This window comes from Clinocottus analis, unplaced genomic scaffold (genome assembly GCF_023055335.1).
Source record: "Clinocottus analis isolate CAN_PGR_092001 unplaced genomic scaffold, fCliAna1.0.p SCAF_19, whole genome shotgun sequence".
NCBI lineage: Eukaryota > Metazoa > Chordata > Actinopteri > Perciformes > Cottidae > Clinocottus > Clinocottus analis.
This window is the reverse complement of record NW_027175920.1, coordinates 4,952,782-4,977,951: the sequence shown is the minus strand read 5'-3', so window position 1 is coordinate 4,977,951 and position 25,170 is coordinate 4,952,782. Positions and strand designations below refer to the sequence as shown.

Genomic DNA, 25,170 nt, shown 5'->3' with positions numbered 1-25,170 from the left:
CATGTTTACAACTGCCATTTTAAGGACCGTGCTTCATATATTTTACATTATAAGAATTATAGGGATAGAAAATAGTTTGTGCAACATCTTTATTGAAATTATTGAAGTTATCACAATCTTTATCATATTGTCTTTTCTTCATCTATTAACTTGTAATTGATAACAAACACACTCACATCAGCTACTCTGCAACTTTCAACTATGTCACCCGTTTCTTTTTTATTACTTATCATTCTGTTCTTTTTTTAAGAATTTATTGTACTTGTTTCACAATCTAAGCTCCAAACAGTTTTGAAAAAAAGGATTTTCAATGTTTCAGTGATGGTGAAAGATGAAACTGAACACGGTTTCGTCAGTATCACTATTCTGTTGTTCACATCTCAGCCCGACAGCAACACTGATCTATCAAAGACACTGTGACATTTACAAGAGCCTTGATGTTTTCATCAATCTTCAGCAGAGGTAATGAACAGCTGGGATGGTGTTTATATCCGTGAGATATAATCTCTCCAGCTGCTACTGATGAAAGCATATGCAAAGAAATCCTGCAAGTATGAATTTGCGATCCTGACACAATAGACATCATATGAACATAAATATCTACAGAATTACGGGGACTACCAACCATCTGTAAAGACAAATTCCACCATTTGCACATAGCAGCGTGACCAATGGGATGCTAGCAATAAGTATGCAATAAGAGGTTTTTTTTATGTTGAATTGCCCTCACATCTGCTAAATTACCTGTTTCACACCACTAGCAGTTGCAAGGCCTGATTTTTCCCCCCACTGACATTCTGCTAAGACCTGCTCTATACTTTGTTTCTGATTGGCTATTACTTGCTACCATCTTTCTGATAAACAATATTGTTGAAGGCTTGGAAGGCTTATTGATTTCACTTAGATGTGGATATTTCAGAAGGATAATGTCCCTGTTGTATGGTGCTCTCATGTACAATTACAATGTCCTGATTATAGGTTGAAAATACTTTTTTGCTTTTATGATTTAACCTACATATCCAATGGTTATTCACATTTGATATGGTGTCATAAACTAACTTAATGTTAAAGATAATGTTCATATGGCACACTGATTAACAATCAAATTTTAAAAAATGGCATTTTATATCAAAAGGGTTGTTGACTCCAGGTAAAACCAAACAAATAACTGGGTTCTCAAAGCAGCAGCCTAAGTGTTCTTTTTCTGTCATGAAAGCTTTTTTGTTATCTTGATTTAAGACTAGATAGTGAGATATGGGTCCTATAGGTTATTTTTCATATTTTTGAACAGTGATATAGAACATGTTTCCTCTTTCAGGCTCTTTCAATAGCTGTCCTTGTGCAGGCCAATTAGGCCAAACGGAATAACAGAGTTCTACTCTTTGCTAAAAAAAACATTAACAAGTGTGTGCCACTAAGCTTTCTCTCGATAAAAATTATGACCGTGCAGAACAAAAGCTCTGTCACCATAGAAAGACTATCTTGGTTCAAGTCCAAATTTGCTCTGGGACGTAAGGTTACACCCAAATCTTTTAAGCAAATATTCCATTCACAGAAGCCCATTCAGGTCAATAAATGCTGTAAAGAACACTCAAGTGACCCCAAATTCTCCCAGGTTTATTACGAGCTCAAATTCCTAGACTGGTCTACTCTATACTGACCTATATACTTCTGTTTTTGCTGGACCCGCAACAGAGGAGCTGTTGAAAAAAGGGGACAGCATCCAAAAAAATATCACCATAAAAGTTCCATGACAACTTTTATAAATACTGAATTTGCATATATCTTCCCTTACTTGGGACTAATTCAGCTCACTCGCATTCAGTTCCTCCAAACCCACGTATACCGGGATAATTACAAAGCCAGGAGGAGCACACAGAGGGCTGGAATTGGAGTGTTGTGGCTGAAAATGAGAGTAGCAGCTGTGGGCTACAGGAGCTAGGTGTCCCTGGCTTGTGTACAGCATCACACCGACGTGGACAAAACCTGGTCCACGCTCAAACAACACAGCCATTGTGCAGCAGGCACCTCAGCAGTCACCTTGGCTTTGCGCAGACAGGATGTTCAGTAATCAATCCCTGAGGGAGAGTTTCTCTAGGTGGTACTACACATTCTGCAGCCACGGAGCGGGGATTCAGAGGGATTTGAGTGGGCAGAGCTCTTTCAGACACAGCAAGCCTGTGGCTTACGAGTGGAACTAAAGAGTTTTGACCCTTGTTTGGTCGAACTGCACCTTTCTCTCTGGGGGTTGCATGTTTCGCTTATCAAATTTTGCTCCGAATAAAAGAGACTGTATATTACTTTTTAAGAACTTGATTTCACTTGGCAGCTCAGTCAATTTCAGAAATACGGACTTGAGGACTTGACCTGGCCTGCAAGTGCTCTGATAAATAAATGCTTTGGACACCAGCGTCTGCTGATTACAGCATGCTCGAGCAGCCAATTCACAGTACAAACAGCCACGGTCATTAAAATTAGATATTTCTCCATGCCGAGGACATGTGCGGATGAAATATGTACGCAGTATCTGGAATAAATAAACACATCATTCCATGTCAGAACTCCTGGCGCTGGTTTCCATGACTGCCCCGCACAGCTCCCAGTCAACTTTCTAATTGGTCTAGTGCAGCTAATCAGACCACCATGCAGGGTCCAAATGGTAACTGTTACAGAGTGAAACCAGCACCCTGTGAAAATCTGACTTGAGGGATTTGGGCCCATTAAGTAGATTATGGTGGTAGGAGCTGGTGGAACCCGTAATGAATGAGCTGAGAAATTTCTTTTTTCACCTCTCTATCGGTAATCCATGAACAGCTAGAGAAAGTGGGGGTCTGGGAAAAGTGTGGCAAGGTCTGATGTCAGAGAGGACAAGGAGGAGAAAAAAAGCCTCAAGAGGTAGCTCACTAAACACAGCAGCATTTCATATCAAGAATGGATATTTATAGAGTCTATTAGCGGAGACAACATTTTTGAGAACCGATTCATTGTTCGAGAAATCTTTAAAGCCAACGTAATGTAATAATAATCTTAATATGTTTGCAGTTTGGATTGCTCGTCAGACAAAACAAGCTTTTCCAGGAAGTCACCTTTGACTTGCTGTGGACCAAACAATAATCAAATGAATCAATAAATCAGGAAAATAATCGATAATAATCGAGAGAATTAGTTGCCAGGCATGGATCTAAGCAGATAGTGCGAATCTAATGAGCCTTTTTATTCAAACACCATCGAGGACTTACTATGTTCATGAGAGTGAGAACATAATTCTGCACATGCTCCTTGCCGTGGAAGCGCACCACCGAGTCGTCCACGGCCAGCAGCACCTCGATGTTGTAGTCGTCCTTCTTCGCGTGCCTCCTTTTGCGCTCGGACTCGGACAGTTTATGCTCGACGAGATCCAGGGCCGCAGGAAGGTCTGCGATCCCGAAGTCTGCCACTGCAACATATAGGCAGCACATAAACAAGTCAATTAACCGACTGTGGGATTCTAATGCATGTCTGATATCTCGTCTTTTCAGCTTCTGGAGAGACTTATGTCTGTTTTAACCCGACATGAAACAAATGTCTGTCTTTGAGGTTCAGGATGCGCAGGAGGAATCCTTTGGGATTATCGTCAGGCCTGCGGACTTTATGTTTTCTAAGCCACTTGATCTCTAGTCAAAATACTCCCATTTGACTCATAAATTGTTGGCCTTCAGAGTGAGAGAGTGAGAAGAGTATTTCCTCTCAGCCCACATTTAGCCCAACTATAATATGTGCATTCATGGCCAGGTTGAGTCGCACCGAAATCCTAACGACATTCATCCATTTTATAAAGCCTTTCAGCTGTTTGTCGTTATGATATTCATGCACAGTATGCCGTCTGAGTTGAAACGCTCTTTGAAAGGAGGATGTTGTGTGAAATTGGAATTTTGTAAATATTGTCAGATAAAAAAAAATGTTTTAATCATTATGTAGCTAGAAACACAAAAAGAGTCTACAAATAGAGTTATTTACAGCCATAGTTCATTAAAAAATAACTTCATTTCCTTGATGGAGGTAATGAAATTGAAATAAAAAGACAGTGATCTCATCTGACAGGAATTGGCTCATGAATCATTAAAGCTTGGCTGCTCAAAGCTATGAATTCTAATACTCTTTTGTGAGCCTGCCAGATACTGGTGGCAATGGCGGGATGACACAATGGTTTCTGTAGCATGAAATCAATTGGACAAGGTATTTTCAGAAGTACAATGCAGAAAAAAATGAAATTAAGAATAAATGCAGTGTTCTGCATTGTTCAGACTCCTGGCTCCTCGCAAAGTTCTCGAGAAGCAATTAATTCTAAATAACAAATAAACACATGAATGCATAACAGGAGCCGTGATAAGCGGCAAACAAAATAACAACGCTGTAAATTAATATCATATTTTGTTGATAAAAGCATGGCCTGAGACATTAAATGAGAGCGGGAGTTTAAATTGGCTCTCCCAACAGGATGTGGCAGAACTTTAAAGGACAAAAACAAATCCATGAGCAAAGTTGTAAACACATTTGCTCAACACTCAAGATTAGTTTTAATAAATACAGGACACTAATGATGTCCTCTGTGAATAACATCTTCCTCGAGCAAATTGATAACTGAAGGTGTTTTGTGTAGGCACAGAAACAGCAACAGAAAAGGCTAAATTGGCAACAATGTGAATAAATCAAAAATCCAGCTGTATCACTTTATAGAAGAATGTAGCCTTTAAAGACAAAAATGAGCGCACTGTTTTTCACAAGGGCAGTAACAAAAAAGGAAGGAAGGCTCAGCAAATGTGAATGAGGGACTTGATTAAAAGAGCTGTGGAATACAATTAAAAGATGCTGGGAAACGGGGCAAATCAGCGACTATGGTAAGAGCTGTCCTCCAGATGCTCGAGCTATTGTTGTATCAATAGAAAAGGAATGCATACTGGTTCATTGCAAAAGGAAGGGTCACCCCCACCGCTCCCCCCCCCCCCTCACCGCCTCCCCCCCATCCTCCCCTGTCCCCAGAACTACCACTGGAGCCCAGAATTCCTCACATTACCAGCTGCTTTTGGAGCGCTGCATCTGCTGTTGGGCCTCATACATATAGAGCAGCGATAGAAATTAGAGCCGGAGTTTAAAAGCTGCGTGTTTCAACTCCCAAGCTTTGAATAATGTATACTTAAGTTCAGTTTTAGACGCTGGTTTCCTTTCATCCCAGTCATCCAGGCATCAGGCATTATGCGCGCTTTCATTCAATTCATTCTCCATGATTGTTGTGTGGAAAAAGGTAACAAAATTCAGCAAGTATTAAAAACTGGCGTCAAAGTTCTTGTCAGGTCGGTAATCTCATAGTTCTTTGATTAGGTAAAACTTGGTTTGAGTCTTACATTATAGATCATTTTCAGGCTGCTGCTTGTATTGAGTTAAATAGTTAATGAATGAATAATAATGAATAATGTTTTGTAAAGCTTCCTTTATTTGTTGTGTGTTGTTTGGTTATTTTACCCGGTTGATACAGTGAACATGCTAACAAACAGTTGCTTATTTACAAAACTGATGAGTGTAAGTTTAATATTCACTCATCTTTTAGCTCTGTTTGGGTCTCTCCACTAACTCCTGATGAAAATGTCTGTTTTTTGAGCCGCTAAATGCTGCACTTCATTCACCAGCACGTAGCAAACTATGTCCGTATTCCACATCGTTGGTGCTGGACAAGAAGCATATGGATTTATCAGAGGCTGATGAGAGTGGTGGAAATCAATAGAAAACAATATTTGCCTCAAACAGCGGGAAGCCTTTATTTTTCTAAAACAAAACACCTTTTCTAAAGTGTAAAGTATTTATGAGTCGGAATAAATGCCAAACCACTGGCGCTTTAAATGCAGTTAAACCCCTCGAAATCCTGGTGCTTTATTTGATTGTATGATGTAATATCAAACACACGGTCCTGGCTGTTATGAACTTGTGGTGCGCTTCATAAACAGAGGCACTTACTCACACGTGCACACTCCCACACAGTCGCAACACACAAACGCACACGGTGCTTTTTGTTTCCACTGATGTCAGGCTCCCTCTCCCCGGCTACCTTCGTTGTGGAGGTCCTCCCGCCGCTGGCCCGTCTCCCGCTTGATGGCCGACCTGCGGTAGACCACGTGGACACGGCCCTTCACTTCCACGTCCTGTTGGCCCTTCTCGAGGGGCTCGATGAAAAACTCCCCATTATCAGTCCGGATCAGCCCTGCCTGGAAAAGAGGGTTTCAAATTAGTGCAGCCGTCCTCCTTCAAAGGACGGTAATTCCACTGGAGCCAGTAAATACAGCGCGCCCGATCAACTGGACGATTTTGAGATGGGGAATGTTGCAGGTAGAAAATATGTTCTGGCTTTATTGAGGGTCACCATTATTCCCCACTGAATGAGACGGTGAGCAGCGATGTCTCGATACGTATTCGTTTCAATGTGTCTTTCAGCGAATTCAAAGCACTCTGACATTCAAAGAATTCTTTGCTGTTCAAGTATGTTCATAACAGCCGTTAGCCTTTCGACTATCTTATGCGAATCACTAAAATTCTACGATATGATTCTGTTTTGTTGGTGATATAAGTTTGCTTCCGGATACGCCGGCTAGCTCAAGATCAGCTAATTGCAATAGCCGGGTTTTAACCAGTAGAGGGCACCCACAATGCATATCTTTAAAACCCTACGTAATGTTTAAATACTTTGCATTAGAATGTCAAGATTTGGACCCGAATCCATCAACAACACGACTAAAACTGGTACATCAACTCTTTCCCTGCATGCTCCTCTTCAGCATCAGCGCTGAAGTTCCGACGCAGCGTCTTGATTGGCATTGCATAACACATACGTGAGCACAAACATTTGCACGCACTGATTTCCATAAAGTAAACATCCCCTGCTTCAGGGCCACTTTGTTGTATACCTAATGTGACTGAAGGTAAATATTTAGATGGAGTGCATGGGGAAGCCAACATCAAGCTCTGGTTCACTGTTACAGTTTCCAATATAAAAGCCGTAATGTGTATTCCTTGGACTCAATTTGGTGTAATTGTTATCATTAAAACAATTTTCCACATTACCACGCAACATCAATCTATGTTGATTCAGTAGTATGAACACTTAAGAGTCTCATGTTTCACTTAAAGTCCTGAAAGGATTTTTTAGAGCCGGAGAGCAATTCTTCTGCAAGTAATCGAGTCATTCACGGCTCGTTAAATATTTCTCTGAGTGCTGGACAAATTTAATCATGTAAATTATGTAAATTACCATTATTCCCTACCTTTCCCCCATTCACATATATTTAGCTTTTGAGAAGTTCTAATTTATTTGAGCATTTAAGACACATTTCCAGGGTTCTCACACTTGCAAATGAAGCATTGGAGTCATTAGAGAATTAAATACATTGATAATGAATTGTGTTGGCTATGTAATGGTCGATTATCGCATCAGCTAAATTGATTGTAAACTTATTGGGTGATATTTCACTGTGAATAATATATTGTGTCCCAAGTGTACACTGCTACCCACCAGAAGAAGAAAAAATAGCCATAATCAATATTCTTCTATCAAGAGAATTATCATCTGGATCTGCAGCTACCCTTAACTTTAAGAGCTTTTTATGAGTTTCAACTCATTGTTTAACTGCCGGGCAACTTTACTGTTTTGGTTCACTCTCACCGCTCTCATGGGGTCGTGAATATTGGACTTGCATTCATCAGGTTGCGACAGACATGACTGCAAATTAATTAAAATGTTGCTCCACAACATGTTGGATGTGTAAATTAACACTTTGTGGCCAGAAAAATGGCACATTTTTAGTCTTGCGCGTAAAACGTTTCCCTCCAAATGACATAACCGCTTACATAAGACGAGAACGCCGGAAGGTAATTTATAACTCAATCCATTGTCCGCAGGACATGTTATGGCTGCCGTGTCAACGTAACGTCACTCACGCCACTGAGCTGCCAGTTAACAAAGTAATGTTGTTTGACATTTACAGCTTGTGTTCATTATCAGCATTAGTACAGAACGTCTACCTGCATACATTATGTATCACCGTTTATCCTCCGCTGGGTCAGGAGAGGATAGACACTCCTCCAACAGGTCACCAGTCTGGTGCACAAATGTGTGATGCTGCAACAATATTTGTCCACATCCACCCAGAGAATATTGTTCCCTCATGTTTCCTGACACGCACTCTACCATGAGCTGTGTCCAATAAAGACAAAATCTATCAATTATATAATATATATCAATAAACTAACACAAATTTCCTGTCATCCAGAGGTGGTTTAAGTTGGATTTTAAGTAACTTGTACGTGATTCAGGGGAAAAAACATACGACCCAATGAAGGAAATGAAGGACAAATAATGTTACATCTTACTTATATAACTATAGGTGACATATTAATTGTTTGTGTTGCCATGTTGTTTCTATAAAACTTCAGCACAAACTGTGCAGTGTATTGTATATCTCATATTCCTACTCCTTACAAAGGAAACAAAGAGAGAAATCTATCCAGCCTATCTAACTCATGAAGAAGGCACACCAACAACTGTTTGGCAGGAATGTGTGGATTTACAGCTGCAAAAAGAAATCCTTATACAGTGGAGTAAAGAGAGCATTATGCCGACGAAAAAAACAAGTGAAAATCTTGGGAAATGCTGTCGTTTACAAACGCCGTGAACTTAAGTGTGGACATATGACAGTAAGGGCAAAGCGGAGTGAAAGAATCTGTCGAGCCCCTGACCAGGAAATGCCAAGTAAGACATGCTCGAATACTTCCTCTGTGGTCTCTTATTTCAGCAGTGGGTGGAAAGAGAAGCTGGGTCTGTGAGAGGAGAGAGCAGCATCTGGAAGGGCCTACGGAGGAGCCAAATGTAAACATGTGTACACTGCATGGTAAAGTCTGGGCCGGGGAAGGCTGTACGCTCGCTGTCAGAAATGGGAAGCTCTTGTATTCTCAGCTGATCTCAGTGTTAATAATGGCGTCACCCCGCTGGAAATATAGTTGAGATTAATTAATAAAGACCTGAAAACGATTCCAGCTTCTCAAGTTGAAGGATTTGTTGCTTTTCTTTGTTCAACATCACTGTAAATGGAATATCTTTCAGTTTTGGGCTATTGGTCCGACAATTTTGGCAGATGCCATCTTGGAGTCTAATTTAAACCGGCCGTTTGTTTTACTATATAGCATATTGTAAGTGATTATTACAACTACACATTGTTGCCTGAAAATCAGAAAATAAAAGATTTATTTCCCTAAAACATTGGACAGTGGTGTATTTTTAGCCCAGAGTAGTGTCTGCATATCTTCCGGTCAGGCTACATACATTCCTAACAAACTCCACCGATCATACGGTTTGGGCAAACTGTATGAACCCACGGCGAAAAAAGTCACATGAGGATAGAAATACTTTTCACCAGGCTTATCAGTCGATCCAACACATTGGTCCAGACTGAAATATTTCACTAATACTGGATGGATTGGCAGGAAATTTGGTTCAGGCATTGCTCACCTGAGAATTAAATTAATGAACGTTGGTGATCCAGTGACTGTTTCAGCTCCGTCGTTAGGTCACTAACACTTCAATTTGTCTTTGTCAGATAAAACAGGGTTACCTCATCCCCAGAGAAAAAAGGTTATCCAAAAAAAGTCTTCTCTTTATGCTAAACTAAGCAAAAGAGATTTATGTTACTAATTATCCCGCATATACCGCAAATAACCCCTCGTCTTCATCACCCATCAATTCAGATGTGAGCTTTTTGAGATTAGATTCTTTTTTCAAATTTCACACTGTTTAAAGCTGAACGTTAGTGATTAACTTTACTTTGTGAAAAGATTTCAAGTGATGCAGACATCATTAAGTTGCTCCACATGATGCAAGTGTTCAAACATCTGAGATTATTTATGACATGTGCAGCAGGACTTAGTGGAGGACACGATTCTCTGAAAAACCCTCTGAAGTGAGGCAGTCAGGCATCTAGCTGTCACGACACCACACACAAAAAGAGCAAATATAGCTAACTCTTAAGCACACCAGTACACTAAATTCCACACAGTCATAGGAGCAACTTTGAAGGTGGATATGCACTGTATGTAATTTCAAAAGAGACCTGCTGTGCAAACTAGCAGTTGGAGTGTGTCACCTGCTCAGTGCAGCATGCACGTCACCCAGGCAAGGAACAAATGAGGCGAAGTGTATCTATTTTAAAGACAGAGTCAGACCGTAGAGACAAAGTGTAGCTGAATGCAATTCATTGAGCAAATAACAAATCTCTATAATTAGATATTGTATTTTTTATAAAGATTGAACATAGGAAAATCAACGTGAAACTATGAAAGTGAAGCCGATCACTGGCCAAGATCTGTTTCTTAACATCAGTTAATAAAGACACTGTCACAACCCACTGCTAGCATTACACTGTTGTAATCCCATGGAGATGCCCATAGACATGGAACTAGTGCTACAAGCCATGCTTGATCTGCATTGTGCTAGGAAATTAAAGTCCAGCCATCCTTCCAGGGGCTTAACCTGTAATTTGTGGCAGATTGTTTCGAGACAAGTCATTTCGGTTCAAGGCATGCTCTTTGTTGGTCCACAAGCGAGACACAGAGAGAGTGAAAAGGTAATCCACGCTTCACTGCTGAGTTTAACGCATGCTCACACATTTTCCTGAGGTCACACAATAAGTTGGATCAATGGAGGATCAATAAGCCGGGCAGTAAATCATGGCTGAGTGGTGCTTGACTCAGCAGAGTCGCAGGTTTGAAATAATTGTGTGAGACAGCTTCTGAGAGAAAGGATTACTACTTGATTCCTTTTTATCAGATTTCACATCTCACTGTGTGCACAAAGGGCAAGCATAGCTGGTGATCGCGACCAGGATAATGAAGAGAAAATTGGGCCTATAATTACCAGCACTCATCTGCATGAGACCGATATCAAAGAAGAGGAAAATAATAATGATAAAAGTAATTAACATAGCAGGCTGCTATGAGCGGCTAATTGAATTTACAAACAAAAGACAGTCAGTTTAAAAAGATAAACCCTCCTTTTAATGTAATTATTGGTGTTGCTGTTATTATTATTGGGAGAAGTAGAAGGATATGAAACAGCAGTCGGTATACTAGTAGTAGTTGTCGGATAGCAAAAGCAGTCTAAGTAATGGTCCTAGTTTTCTTCAGTCTTGTAGCTTGAAACAGCACCGGGTGCTCATTAAATATATGTCCATGGGAGCATTATATAGTCTGCGGACTCTACTTTTCTCATCTTATCCTTGTTCTTCTGTCCAGTACAGAGTATTCATCATCTAACACACGGTGTTTTTGTAATTGTTGTTTTTAGGACAGTCTTACACTGAGGAGTAGAAGAAGAGGTAAATAATGTCTAGAAGTAGTGGTCATAGGAGACATAGAGATAGTAGTAGTTGTAGTAGTCGTAGTCGCAGTAGCAGTAGTAGTAGTAGTAGTAGTAGTAGTAGTAGTAGTAGTAGTAGTAGTAGTAGTAGTAGAAATAATAGGAGTAATACTAGCAGTAACAAAGGTACATAGTTGTAATAGTGTTTTAAGTAGTTTTAGTAGTGGTTGTAGTATTAGTAGTTGGCGTTGTACTAGTGATAAAAAGGACATTTTAGTATTAGCAGCATTGGTAGTGGTAGAAGTGGTAGTAGTGATGCAATAAAGTAGTAGTAGCAGTAGAAATACAAATTGTGGGAGTAGTAGCAGCAGAAGAGTTGGAGTTGTAACTGTTGCAGTAGTTTCACTACTAACAGTATCAGTATAGATTAAGCAGTTTTAGGGTGGTAGTAGCATAAGTAGCAGTAGTATTAGTAGTAATATGTAGCGATATATTATTATGCAATATTGAATTGATATTTATGTGCAATCATTTTTAACTACGTTGATTAATGTGCTATTTATTATTTATGTGATGTCATTGTTGTGACATTTCCAGTCTGCAATCTGTGTGTGTGTGTGTGTGTGTGTGTGTGTGTGTGTGTGTGTGTGTGTGTGTGTGTGTGTGTGTGCTATTGAATAAGCACACACACACACACACACACACACATACACACTAAGACATGTTGAGACCGACATACTGTAACGTTAACTGGAATGAAAGGAAATAAGTCATATTGTTGGCTGAGGTGTTGGGCTTCCACTGATGGAGCTCTTAATTTAGTGCCTGTATCTTCGGTGCCAGCAGAGAACTGGAACACAGGAGGATACTGGAATACTGGACTGGGACCAGGCCTGTGCAGAATTCCTGCAAACATGCATGAATAGAACAATTTATGCAAGTATTTTCCAACTCCAATGGATGGAAAACTGCCCCACCAAAGCCTGCTGACTGTTGCTAGGGGGCTCTCTCTCTTTTTAACTGATGGACACAGAAATAGCGTTCTCCCGAATGCGGTTATCCGGCACTCGTGTTTCCATCACACATGTAATTCAATCAGCCCGTCCTCTGCGCTAATACCCAACACATGAGCAGCCCCAGTATAATCATAGCCATCACTCATCGCTCCACAACAATAGCTCATGCTTGTCTGGGGCGCACAGCTGTTGCTATCTAGCAGGAGTTCCAGTCAGAAGGGAAGATATCGCAGACGTGTTGGTCAATTGAACATAATCTGCATTCAAATTAAACTGAAAGTGAAGGCGTTTCAGAGTCATTTCGCTTTCACTTTCTTCCCAACCTCGGCTGACAGGCTGGGAACGCTGTGAGGCCAAATGGATCAAGAAGATATAAGATGTCTTTGCATTTTTAATGTATTATCTGTCAAGACCTTGGAATGCCATGAATCTAGCTCCTCTGGGCACATGGCAGGAGAAAAAAATATTGTAATCTGTAACTGGTGATGTAATGCCTCACTGTTAGGGAGTCCTCTCCATGTGAGCGGCCTCACTTCAGGCGACACACTGATAGCAAAGCTTATCGGCAAAATTGTATTGAAGTGATGAACGCAAGGTGCGGAGTTGTGATGACGGCTGGCGTGGTCTTCAATTCTGAGCTTGGTCTAAGCAACTGTGATATACATCTGCTCCAATAATGCATGTGTGTGTGTTGTCTATAAGGGAACACTTCAAACATACCGTGACTTGTAGCGCAGTACATCTAAGAGATCTGGCCCGCATGCAGGGACTTCAGTCTTCAAAACCCGCTCCTTTCATCAGACATCTCCTGCATGTCGTTCCACATCAAGCAGATTCTTGAGAGTAAATAATTTGCCTGTGAACTGTCTGTTTGCCTCCAAATGCCTCTACAACACCTCTGCATGCACAGACAGGTCTGTGTTCATGTTGGCTTTGATGCAAGGACACTCATGGACAATATTCCTAAAAGCCTGACTCCAGCCAAATCCCAAACTAAAAACAAAAAAACATAAATCCAGCCAAGCGGATCACTTAGCATGCATAGTCTGCCACTTCAGTGGACAAGTTGTGATGCGCAAAGCTTGAAATTGGACATTTGAGAAGACAGAAACAATATAATACACATGCTTCAATGGCAGCAATGTTACTTGCATAATATTTTGCACTGAAAGTAAAAAGTAACTGAAAACGGGATGTTGTGATTTGGACCAGATCTTTTAAGAAAATGAGTATCACACAACTGTGTCAAGGTTTCTAGCATGGGAGACACACACACTGTCACATGTGTAAATCTCCATCACAAACAACCACAAATGCCTCACGCCAGCCACAATCCATTACTGCAGGTGAATATAACCATGGCACAGTTTTGTAACACTCACACAACCCACTCTGCAAACATTCAACAATCTCAGATGACATGAATGTTCACAAGTCATAAGCATAACAATCTTTTCCCGATCAACCATCCATCCCATGACATGCATAAAGACCCAAAGCCTCCTCCTCTTTAATCTGTGTCTTTTTTAAAAAAAGCTAGATTTTTACACTGTAATGTTTGAAAAATGTAATTTGAATAAAGATAAAAACAAATGTGTTAGCTTTTAACAACGACAAGCCATGCTGCTTGATTTAGTTCACAAATCTGTCAAGTTTCTCTACAAAGAATCTCCCAAAAACACCACTTTAAATCTTGTGTTTACCAGAGAGGTGCTCATATGTTTTGCAAAAATAAGTAATAAGTAACTTAAAAAAAACAGTAATAGACCAAATAAATCTTAGTCGACCAAATTAACCTATTAGTTGGCTATTCGACTGGGAGGTGGAGGCCCGACCACATACTCGTGTTTAAGAGCTGCTCAGCACTCTTGATTCAATTTAGGTTTCAATAGCTTGAGCGAAAGACTAGCTGCCTCCAAATGTATTCATTTTGCTGGGCAGTTGAATTTTATTCGGCTCAATTAAGCGAATATATCAACATTTTCTCGGATGCAACTTGGATGTTAACATGAGAAATGCGTCAGAGGTCATGTGAACCTGCCTTCTCTTTTTTGTCTTTCATGTCTGTAGAGAAGGAGAACAGAAGCCAACACCAGACCGAAGCTAATTACTACTCGTCTTCTCTTTAGCTCATAATTATTAAACCATCGTTGCATTCTTTGGCCTTGATACAAATTAAAGGGTACGTAAAAACTGAAAGACCTCGCTCCAAAAGATAGCTGTCTTTTAATGGTAAGACCTTTGTTTCTTTGTGCTATGTTGATGCAACATTGAAAGCTCAACTGTCCTAAAAAAAAAAAAACATCAAGAAGCAGAGAGATGAAATTGTGCACTTGTGAAAATAAAAGCTGCCAACAATAGACTTCCATCAAAGGCCTAGGTTTTCTCACATGAGTTGTGTGTGATCATTCAGAAAAGGAGTCATGACTGAAAGTGCTTGTGTGTAGCGTTTCACAATCTCCTGGGTCAGAGGGTTATCTTCAACCTCATTCCACGCTTGTCTTTTCTGTCGGAACAATACAGTGGGCCGACTCAGAAAAGCTAAGGCTGACAATTCATACTGCAAATTCACTGTAAATAGCTCAGCTGCAAACATCCAGTAGGGGATCCGCTTGGCTCACCTCCCAATGGCTCTGCTCTATTTGCAGCAGACACACCGTTTTAAAGGCAGTGATGACAACTAATGACAAATGGATCGGTGGTAATGAAGCAGACACACAGTGCTCTCGAAGAAGTGTTCTGCAGGGATGGTGGCGGATCATTTTAAACTGTTTGGACCTCTGCTTTACAGAATCCTTAAGCATCTTTTAGCCCATTCTTTTGGTTTTACAGGTGGGTTGCAACTTTGGTTTTAACTCTCTTGCTGCTCTCATCAACTCCAATGTAGACGTAGCTGCAACAGTTTTCAGGCAGAAAGTTCCAACAAAACAACGTTAACTTTAGCGACCAGCTGTTGAACAAAATAAAGCATTTAGCGGCTAAAGAGGCTGACATTTTCTTGGCAATTGCCAGGTGGCCAGAGATTTCAAAATGATAGCTAATATTGCTTCTCCTATATGTATTAGAGTTAGAGACACAATTTAATGATTTATATTTGCTCACCAGTTCAATAATGGGTTCATATTCCCAACTCTACTGCTCCTCTCTATTCTCATGCCCAACTGTTTGCGACGACTCCAAGGAAAGGACCAACTTCAAACTGACAGTTACCTCTCAGTTCAACGCAGGCGCGTATGTCTGACGCTTTGAAGATACAGTAGATTTCAGATGGAATAGTCTGATGCCCGAGCAGATGCAGATGTTAAGCACTTTCTGCAGAAGACAAACCCATCACACTTTGCATTCTGTCTGGCACCGTACCAAAGAAGAGAAAGCATCTTTTCTCCTCGGTACATCCCTCACCCTCAGCGTTATATTTACAAGTATGCATTTACTTACCAGTCCATCACAATTGCTGATAGCCACAGAGGCCTCCGGCATGTCGCTCACGTCTCCAGTGAAAACACAGTCCCCGTGGATATGTTCCTTGGCCTTTTCCACGAAGTCCTCCTGCCATTCCACAAAAGCCCCCGGGGCCACCAGCCTCCTGTTGGCTCTCAGGCGGAGGTGCAGCTCTTTCCCAAACACAGTGACGTTGAAAAACAAGTGCTGCGCCGAGACGTGGGTGAGCGGGGGCATCTCGGGGGCACTGCGGGCCACCCGTCTTTTGCTGCCAAAGGCCGAGGCGGCATCACCATCAGCGGATGCAGCACCTTTACTTCCGTTTCCAGCAGAGACCACGTGAGAAATGTACCTGCCACGGGAGTCTGTGCTGAATGGCACGATAAGACCATATTCACTTAACTTTCCAGAGAGTTTTTCTGATGGGACAGATAGTGTCAAGTGAGAATCACATTCACAGACCTGTGGCAAGTTGTTATGGAAAAAGACTGTAAAGCAAAGTAAGCTGAATGATTATTATGAGAGGAACTGGACCTTATTTTATACTTATTACTATATAAAGCATATGAAGGCAGCTCAGAATGAATGTTGGTATCATCAGTAAAAACTCTGTAGACTTAAAAGAAACTCCAACACTTTGACTACATCCAGAACAGGCTGTCACACTGACTATATGTTCCTATCAATAAATAGGCCATCATTTTGTATCACGATTACTCAACAGTTAGACTTTAGAGTGATTTTTTTTTTTACACACTGCAAACAAAAGAAAGTAAGTGGAGAACTCACCATGTGTTTCTGCAGCGAAAATGTTATCCAAAAATATTTGACTGAGTGAGAAGCACATCAATAAATACATACAATCCATAGCGAGGGCTATAGTGTGAGAGCTGCCACTTCAGCGTTGAGTTTTCCTTTCTGTTGCAAACTTTGAGCAGAGTCCTTCCTCCTGAAAAAAAAAAGCACGAATGCAGGAGAAAAGTCCTCAGAGTTGAGCTCCAGCGAAGCAGCCGGGCATTTCTGAGCGTTTCCCTCTAGACGCCAAACTGACGGATATTCACAAGTTGTTTCCAATCTTTTGGTCTGTGCTGAACTGCATAGACCACGTCTGCCCCATCCATTTAGGGAGTTAAGGGGGGATATCTGGGGTGCTGATGACGACAACTCTCCGGTAAAAAACCGGGACGGTTTGAAGAGGTGGTCCAATTTTTTTTTTTTTTTCTTCTTCTCTCTCTTCTTCGTCACTTTCCTTCCTCAGATTACTTCTTTTAAAGCACAGGAGCGCAAGTTAACGCACGCCTACGTTGAGGAAAAAAGTCGGAAGAGTTCAGATAAAGTGTGCAGAGACAGAGTGTCCCGGTGGTGAAACATCTGCCGTCCAGTCGTGCACCATTACGCACCAATGGTTCGGCTGCGGGACTCTCCACTGCTCCACTTGAAGCCACTACCAGCCAACAGTGGGAGCGCCGCTCTCCACCAAACAACCACATATTTAGCCAAGCCACTTTTTTTTTTTCAACTAACAAAAATAAACTATATCATCATGTCCACCTACACAGTTAATATTCAGTCTTCTTCGTTCTTCAAGAGGGCAAAATATCAGCCAGACACATGGACATGGTAATAACTCATATATGTTATTTACATGAGTCCACAGACGCAGTCAGTGATAACGTGGCAATAAATCAGGGATAGCAGAGGTCAAAACGTTCCAATACACGTGCTTGAAGAAACTTGTTTAGAGAGAAATCAACTTAATTATCATGTTCACAGACAGGCAGAAGACACAGAAATGCATCCATGACGACAATTAATAGCAATCAAAACACAAGAAAGAAATATACAATATAAACACACGTACTAATATTAAGAACACAGCAATGTTTTAAATTACAGGAAAAAAGATGAAACCAAAAGCAGTGACACATGAAGAGAGATTAAAGGATGAATTCACAGTTTACTCAAAATGTGCATTGAAAGCGTTTTTGGTGGCTGTAATTGTTCCTTGTGATGATTTGGTGCAAATGTACATTATACAAATGTAACGAAAGCTAATAATATTAGCCTTGGGCATTTGGGATGTTGATGGTACATTTCTAAAAGTAACAACATTTTTAGTGCAAACTTCCGTCTTTGTGTCACTTATTGTGCTATCTACAGCGGCTCAGCGTGGACACTGTGGAAACGTAAGGAAAGAAATTCACACCAAAAATAATCTAATTTGATCATTTCTTGCACTGAAATAGTTTTTTTGATCCCCGGATGATCACTTATACTGCCCAAATATAGCATATATAATACTGTTTTAAGAAAGACTTGAGCAAAATGTGCACCCATCTACTTATCTAGCCAAATAAAGTGTTTTTTTTAAAGTCCCATGTGCATTGTATGATCAGATGTAATTACCTCATTTGTTTGTATCTCAAGTTTTCATAATCTGGGCTAATCCTGCAGATGTCACTGTGAGCAAATGTTCCATTTGCAGAGAGAGAACTGATCCAACATCATCATTAGAGGCTTAGAAGGTGTGAAAACTCCACAGTAGATTTCAGGAGTGGAATGACAGCCTGTTAAAACTTTGGATGACTACTCAAGCAACCAGGACTTCTTCTTCTTCTTCTTTTTGTTCATGGCCCTGGCTCACCCTACAGGAGTCCAGACTTTGTCAGACATGACCACGCAGTCGTAGAGACTGAACCAACAACTCTGGAGTCCTTTTCCGAGGAAGAGGAGGGGATTGAGTTTTGACTTTCCGGTACTTTTCTTTAGGGACTAAACAGTTTTCTCTCAACAGTTCCTCGACTTAGTCTGGTCCCTGCTGGTCTGCCTGTCCTCTCCTATGCAGTGCCTATATGCGCTCACTCTGTGGCTAATTACCTCCATTCTCTCAGGATAGTCAATGTAGAGCAGGTGTGGCTGTTTTATGCAGTCACCCCCTCAGGGCAGCAATAAGAGGATTGGATGGTGATCCAGAGTTGTGCATTAATAAGCGATGGAAACTAACCACATGCATTAAGAGATGGAAACCATTAACTGCCTTGTAAGAAGTTTTATGCTCTTTTTCCATCCATACTGTTGGAGTGTGTTTTTGTTGTTTTTTGTTTCGTTTGTGTCTAAAAGCCAGGATGACATTCCACAATATAACGCAGTATTCAATTAGACGCCGCAGTCTGTGGTTCAGTCCACACACCAAACCAATTTTCTACTACAGTGCTCTCATTAGAACGCTTTGTCCCTCACAACTGAAGTGTAAGAGCAAAAAGGTTTATTAATACACTTTTTTCCCTATCTCATACTTCACAGATGCATACTTCAACCTCTAAATGTATGCATGGATCACCTTTAAATGTATTTAAAGTCTGAATTAATCAGTTGCATTGTAATCTGCTGAACTGTAGTTTGTCCTTAAGGGCGGAGCTGCAACGAATCAAGCTTCTTCCACTGTGTTTCCATTAGTGGGAAGAAGTTACAGTACTGTGTGGAGCTCTGGAGGCCTCAGTGTGTGCTGTAATGTGGTCTAGCCATGCCAGCATGCTGAGAAAATATGTGACTTTTCATCTCTTGAGATGCAGGGAGATGCAAAGCAGCTGCTAGTCTGCCCGGCAGCTTGAGGGACGACAGGGGCGTCTGCATTTGCCTAGTTACAAACCAGCGACTTGAAGAAGTTGTTATTATGATCCTCTGCTCTGTGTGGATGGAAGCTTTTTTTGTATTCCAATATGTGTCACTATGTTTGTGTTGGAACCAGAGGCGTTCAAGGTCCAGGAAGAAAGCTGGGGCATTTTGGCTCTCAGCAGACCTAAACCTACGGGTCACGAAATGTGCACTAAATGAATTACAAAAAAATATTTAACTTCACCTAATCAAAGTCAAACTTTGTAGAGATACTATTAACACGTAGTGCTTTTTTATAGTAGAAAAGTGATAATATGCTTCATTAAAAAGAGGAAATACATCCTGAATGCAATTGTAACTTCCTTTCGTATTTGAAGAAATCTAACGCAAGATTGTGATGCATGATTGGCTTAAATAGACATAACTCAAGTCTTACTTCTGTCAGAGCAAGTTTAAGTTATGTCTTTATGAAGTTGCATGTATTTGAAACCTGAATCCTGACCATTAAAACATTACACTTGCACATGTCATTAACAATGTCGTTCTCCTAGTTGAGACTAAGGGCCTTACATTAGTCCCTTGCAGGTTAGACTGTTTCACAAAAATAAACACAGACTTATTTTAAGCCTGAAAGGTCAACCACCTGACCCTCAAGCTAACTTAGAACTAAGAGCATTGCTTCCTAACAATCAGTGACACCTGCTGACCAGTGTCACCACATGACCTGATTTATACCTTGTGGAGTGCTGACGGTAATATGGAGCGAGCAATAAGAAGGAAACTAGGTTTTAAAGTCTGGAGTAACCCCTCGGAAATATCTAGTTGTGAGGACGTTGTTGGAAACTATCCAGAGCCTGGCTAATGAGTTAGCATTACCAATAAACCCTGTTATACCTCAGCTATGATACACGTCTGAACTGAGATTTTTAGGGATTATATTTCATTGGAAGGGTTTTTGTATTTTCACTCTAAGTGTCAGGCATGTTTCAGCGCAAAAATAATCTTAATTTATCAAGAAGTAACTGCAAATTTGTTTTATTTAGGAAGGTCAATAATTAGCCAGTTTTGTACTGACCAAGTCTGACTTGCTTTGATCTAAGCCATAGTCAAAGTCTTATCTCTGTGAAACCGACTCCAAGTCTTCTCCATGCCAGTTAAATATTCAGGTTATGTAATCATGCACACGTACCCGTCACTGTGTTTTTAGTCTCAAAGTCTCAAGTCAACTATTGTTATGACACTGTCATCAGTGGCTTCACTTTATTATTTTAGTAGCTTAAATCCAGCTCACAGAACAAGATTACACTTTGACTCCTTTGAGCCTTTAAATAGCAGAACTCAATGGTATATATTTTTAATCTAGGAGAGGAAAAAAGAGCATTTAAGAGCTCTCTGTCAAGTCAGTCAGTATTTTATATCCTGCCAGCTGAGACTTTTCATTACCTTGCTCAGTGGGGTGTGTAATACATAGCCTATCAGGGATTTGGCATTATTGCTCGTGGTAAATGAAGGCCTTAAGGTGTATTTGCCAAAGCAGATAGAAAAAAAAACCTTTCAAAGATCTTTGCTGTCTTGCTATTATTGATGAAATCATGGAGAGCCCATTTGAGTCTCTGAGGTGTTTGATTGCTCTTGTGTGGATAAAGGCAGTGTTACAAAGAAGACGGCGGTACAAACATGCACCCCTCACACCGGCACCATGCAGCTCTCTCATCTGCAGAGGGAAGCTTTTCACATGAAGTTCATTACATCCCCTCTCTCTGCTCACCTCTCAATGCTGCTCTTTGTCCGCTATAATCTCGGGATCCTTCAGAACCGCTAGCTTGAGTTTCACATTGGGGAGTATCTCAATGAGTCTGGAAAGGATTTCAAAGGCGAGGGGCCGCTATATCATCCAAGCATGGTCCTCATGTCCTGAGCTTATCGTGACCCGGAGTCAAGTTGGCCACATGCTGCAACTGAATAGCCCCTCTCCGTATCCGAGTGTTGTTTTAACCAATTTGTCTCTGTTGGTAGAGTCAAGAGAAACAGACACTGTGTATGAAAGTGTGTTTGTGTTGCTGTGCATTTATCGAATATATCTCCCAAGCCCTGCCAGACCTCAAACAAAGAGGGATAAAGAAGCCCATAAACTGAGGTGATGTGGAAACAAATGTAACAAACTATAAAAGAAGCGCTTCAATCCAAACCACTTGGTTTCCATTAACAATAATCCAGGATAGGCTGTGGTGTGATAAAATCCTAACAACTTCCGTACTCCCAAAGATAAGCCCGCTATGCACTTACAAGACGGGAAGTGATCTGGGGTATCAGTCTTTCAAAGCAGGCCAGCAAAGCCAAGTGAGCTTCACTGATGTGCCGGTCTGTGGCTTTTAATCCCCACACAGCCATCCATTCTTGTGAGGGTCTTTTTTTTCTTCTTTTTTTAATTAAGACCTTACCTGTCCACATCAAAAGGCAACTCAGATTAATCTTTTTGGTCTGCCTAAGCTCTTTATTACTGTATATGGAATATGTTAAGATGTCAGCCCAACAATGAATCATCTGTTTTGGGAAAATGTGTGCCTCTCGATGCTCATAACCTGCTCTGCTCTCCAAGATTGGCACCGACATAAGACAAGGACGCCGTCCGGATATACGAATGGCTTCTTAGCGGTGCGTATCTCGAGCAGAAGATGAGGCCGAGATAAGGAAGAAAAAGACAGGAAGGCCAGGAGAGAAGAAACAATTATTTGGCTCCGCCGCTGAATCGGAAACTTCAATGAAACGACGCATAACAGAATGTTGTGTGCAAACTCTTAATGGTCAGAAAATCCTCAAACCTTTCCCTTTTCCTCCAGAGCAAAGCCAACAATACAATAAAACCAAATGCAGACACATGCTGTTGAATCTACTTTAAATTATGTATTTTAGCCCCCTAAAAGAAAATAAATAGCACAGACAGTGAAGAATGTCAGAAAAAAAACATGACATTATTAAGAGCATAGTGAAGAGGTTTGGGTGTAATCACAATAAGCACTTACTTATTTCAGAAGTACACTTACACTTTCCTGTGTTAGTCACATGAAGATGGGTCATACTCTCTCAAGCATACAAAAGCAATTTCCATGTCATTATCATTTTTTTCACTTACTCTGAATCAATCATACACAGTGCAAATGTTTTTAATATTTTGACAGAAAAGAAAAAAATAGGAGACACATGTGGAGAAATGATTTTTAATTTCTTTTCTGGCTTATTTTTCTGGTTTTAAGGCAGGACTCGTGGTTTTTATAAGCACACTTTAACTGCAAGTTACTTTACAACTAAAAAACACATTAGCTAATTAAAGAGTAACAAAATAATCAAACAAAATAAGAAATACTGTACAGTTTCTGGCATGCTAAAGGAGAATTGGCAAGTGGTAAACAAAGTCAATGGTGTAATTATTGCCCTGAATGGCTGACAAATCAATTCTAACTTTGTGTGCAGCTTTGGCCTCATAGGACTGATGGCACCAACGTGAGCTGTATTTGTTAAAGATTATATTTATCCAGTGATATCACCTGCAGTACTACACATCTCGAACTGTCGGCGGTCGAGTTGCATTGTGGATAATGTAGGCACCAAGTTTTGACAAGGAAAAATAATGCAAGACAAAATTTCTGCATTAGCATTTCATGGGACTATCATAAAAAAAAGTATACGCTTGCAATTTTATAGCAACATTGCTTCAATGTCTACAAACACAAATACAAAGACACGTTTACAGCTTTAAAGTAAAAATCAAACAAAAAATCCTGACACACTGTACTGTTAGTACCTTTATCATGACACGTGTAGATACATGTAAAAAAAAAAAAAGAAACCAACGGACACATTACTGATGTTATAATGTTGCTAAAGAAATTCTGACTGACAGCATCTCGTGCTAAATGCCTCTCAACAACATCCCCTCTCATCGGCTTTAGAAAACTTAAAGATACATTTAAATAACAACAGTGTTTATATGTACAGAGGGGGAAACAATGGAAAACATCAAGCCGAACTATTGCACAGCCATTGATGACAGCTGTGCTAAGAAGAAAAGGACAGGGCTCAAGAAAAATATCAGGTCACTCAACAGCAAACAGTTGTGACATGTAACCAAAATGGTTGTCTAACAACACAGTGGAATTTGCTTCTCTCCTCAATAACAGCATTTAACTCAACTTGTTCCAACAGAAGTTTTAAAAGGCTGCCTCATCTTCAAAATGCGGGAACTCAAAAAGAAAAAAATGAACATAAATATTAGTACATTGAAACTATGGTCTACCATTCACAAAAAAAAAAAGGCAAAGGCACAAATATCAACTTCTAATATAGGAGCAACATTCTGCTAACACACTCAACATTAAAATACCTAAAAATGTTAAACAATAGATGAAGTGAAGATAAGCATAATACGGGGTAAATGTAGAAGGCATAATAATGTTAAGAAAAATGTCTTTTATTCTGAAAAGCACAGTACTTTTTTTGGTGAGTTCACAGGGATCCTCTCAGATGACCTCCCCGCGGAAAGGAAGTGACTGAATGTTCTGCCGTTGCCAGCGGCAGCGCAGCCGGGCCAGCAGCGAGTCCCTCGGGTTTTCAAACTCGGAGAAGCCCAGCTGGTTGAGGATGTCATAAACTCCGGCTCTGGCAGCCACCTACCACAGAAACACACAACATGTTAATGAACAGGCAACACGGATAGCCACGCTTTTCTTTTTTTTATTATTTGTCCGTCACGGCCACACAAATGCTTTGAATGTCAGCTGTGCAGCTGTTACATTGAAACAAGAGGCATCTGACGCGGGTTCGGAAACAACTGGGAGGGGTGCAAGAAGTATTCAGATCCTTCACTTACTCCATGACAAGCTGATTTGATCCACTGATTTGGCATATCAAGTTCAGTTTATTTGTCGAAAAATGAATTGGAAGCAAGTTTTTCAAAGTCTCCAAAACAATAACCGTTATGATGTCATAAAGATGTCTCAGGAATACATATGTTTTCATTATTGTTGAGTAAGTGAAAAGAGCGGATAAAAAGTGTGGCACAAAATGTGGCATACTTGGGCACCCAAATTGTTTCGTAGGGTGAACCCAGTTCCTTGCATGGTGGCAGTATTTCTGTGAATGAAAGGCAGCTCTATATTAATAATAATCTGAAGAGTGTACCTGTGTTTAATCATTACGTTGCAGGAATATGTTGTTCACAACTGAAATGAGGTGGACTAGAAGTACAAATGAATGTAAAATGAAAAACCAACGACCTGCGTGAAGTACATTAACGGGACAGAACAACCCTAATGGAACAGTACTCCGTGTTTCCATATTTGAATCATAACTGCATTATTGAGGATTGAGGAACATGGAGAGACATCACTGGAGAGAGACGGTGTTCAGTATTTGTGTTAAGCAGCAGGTCACGCTGACTCAGCATCTGCTTTGGCTGTGATAGGAAGCACCACGGACAACCAGAAACATCTGGCCATAAAGCCAAACAATGCAAACAAACCTTGCGAATGCCGACTTCCCTGCAACAACTTTAAAGATTTAATACCCAATTAGCGGTGATGCAGCGTGCCCAGTTTACACTGCAGGAGAGGTTCAGAGAAACCGGGGCGGACTGAGGCGGTCATCCGCTATGTTCGGTAAAAAACAAACATAAAGAGACTGCTACAGTTAAAACCACACAAGATTATGTATTCCCAGCAGTTTTTGTAT

General features: G+C 40.6%; 2 protein-coding genes across 4 annotated transcripts in view; both read right to left on the bottom strand.

The window, feature by feature from the left end:
- Positions 1 to 16,749, bottom strand: part of LOC137789485 (A disintegrin and metalloproteinase with thrombospondin motifs 14) — a 36,709-nt gene extending 19,960 nt beyond the window's left edge. Inside the window, exons 1-4 of the mRNA XM_068583130.1 lie at positions 16,618 to 16,749; positions 15,826 to 16,247; positions 6,080 to 6,236; positions 3,240 to 3,436 (exon numbers count right to left, since the gene is read on the bottom strand). Coding sequence (XP_068439231.1) covers positions 3,240 to 3,436; positions 6,080 to 6,236; positions 15,826 to 16,247; positions 16,618 to 16,696 — 855 coding nt within the window. The 5' untranslated portion in view covers positions 16,697 to 16,749. The remainder of the gene's footprint in view (positions 1 to 3,239; positions 3,437 to 6,079; positions 6,237 to 15,825; positions 16,248 to 16,617) is intronic.
- Positions 16,750 to 23,890: 7,141 nt separating this feature from the next.
- The window catches only part of pald1a (phosphatase domain containing paladin 1a), a 43,074-nt gene continuing 41,794 nt past the window's right edge, over positions 23,891 to 25,170 (bottom strand). For all 3 annotated transcript variants that reach the window (XM_068583760.1, XM_068583762.1, XM_068583761.1), the window contains exon 20: positions 23,891 to 24,110. In XM_068583760.1, the coding sequence (XP_068439861.1) occupies positions 23,961 to 24,110 (150 nt within the window). In that variant the 3' untranslated portion in view covers positions 23,891 to 23,960. The remainder of the gene's footprint in view (positions 24,111 to 25,170) is intronic.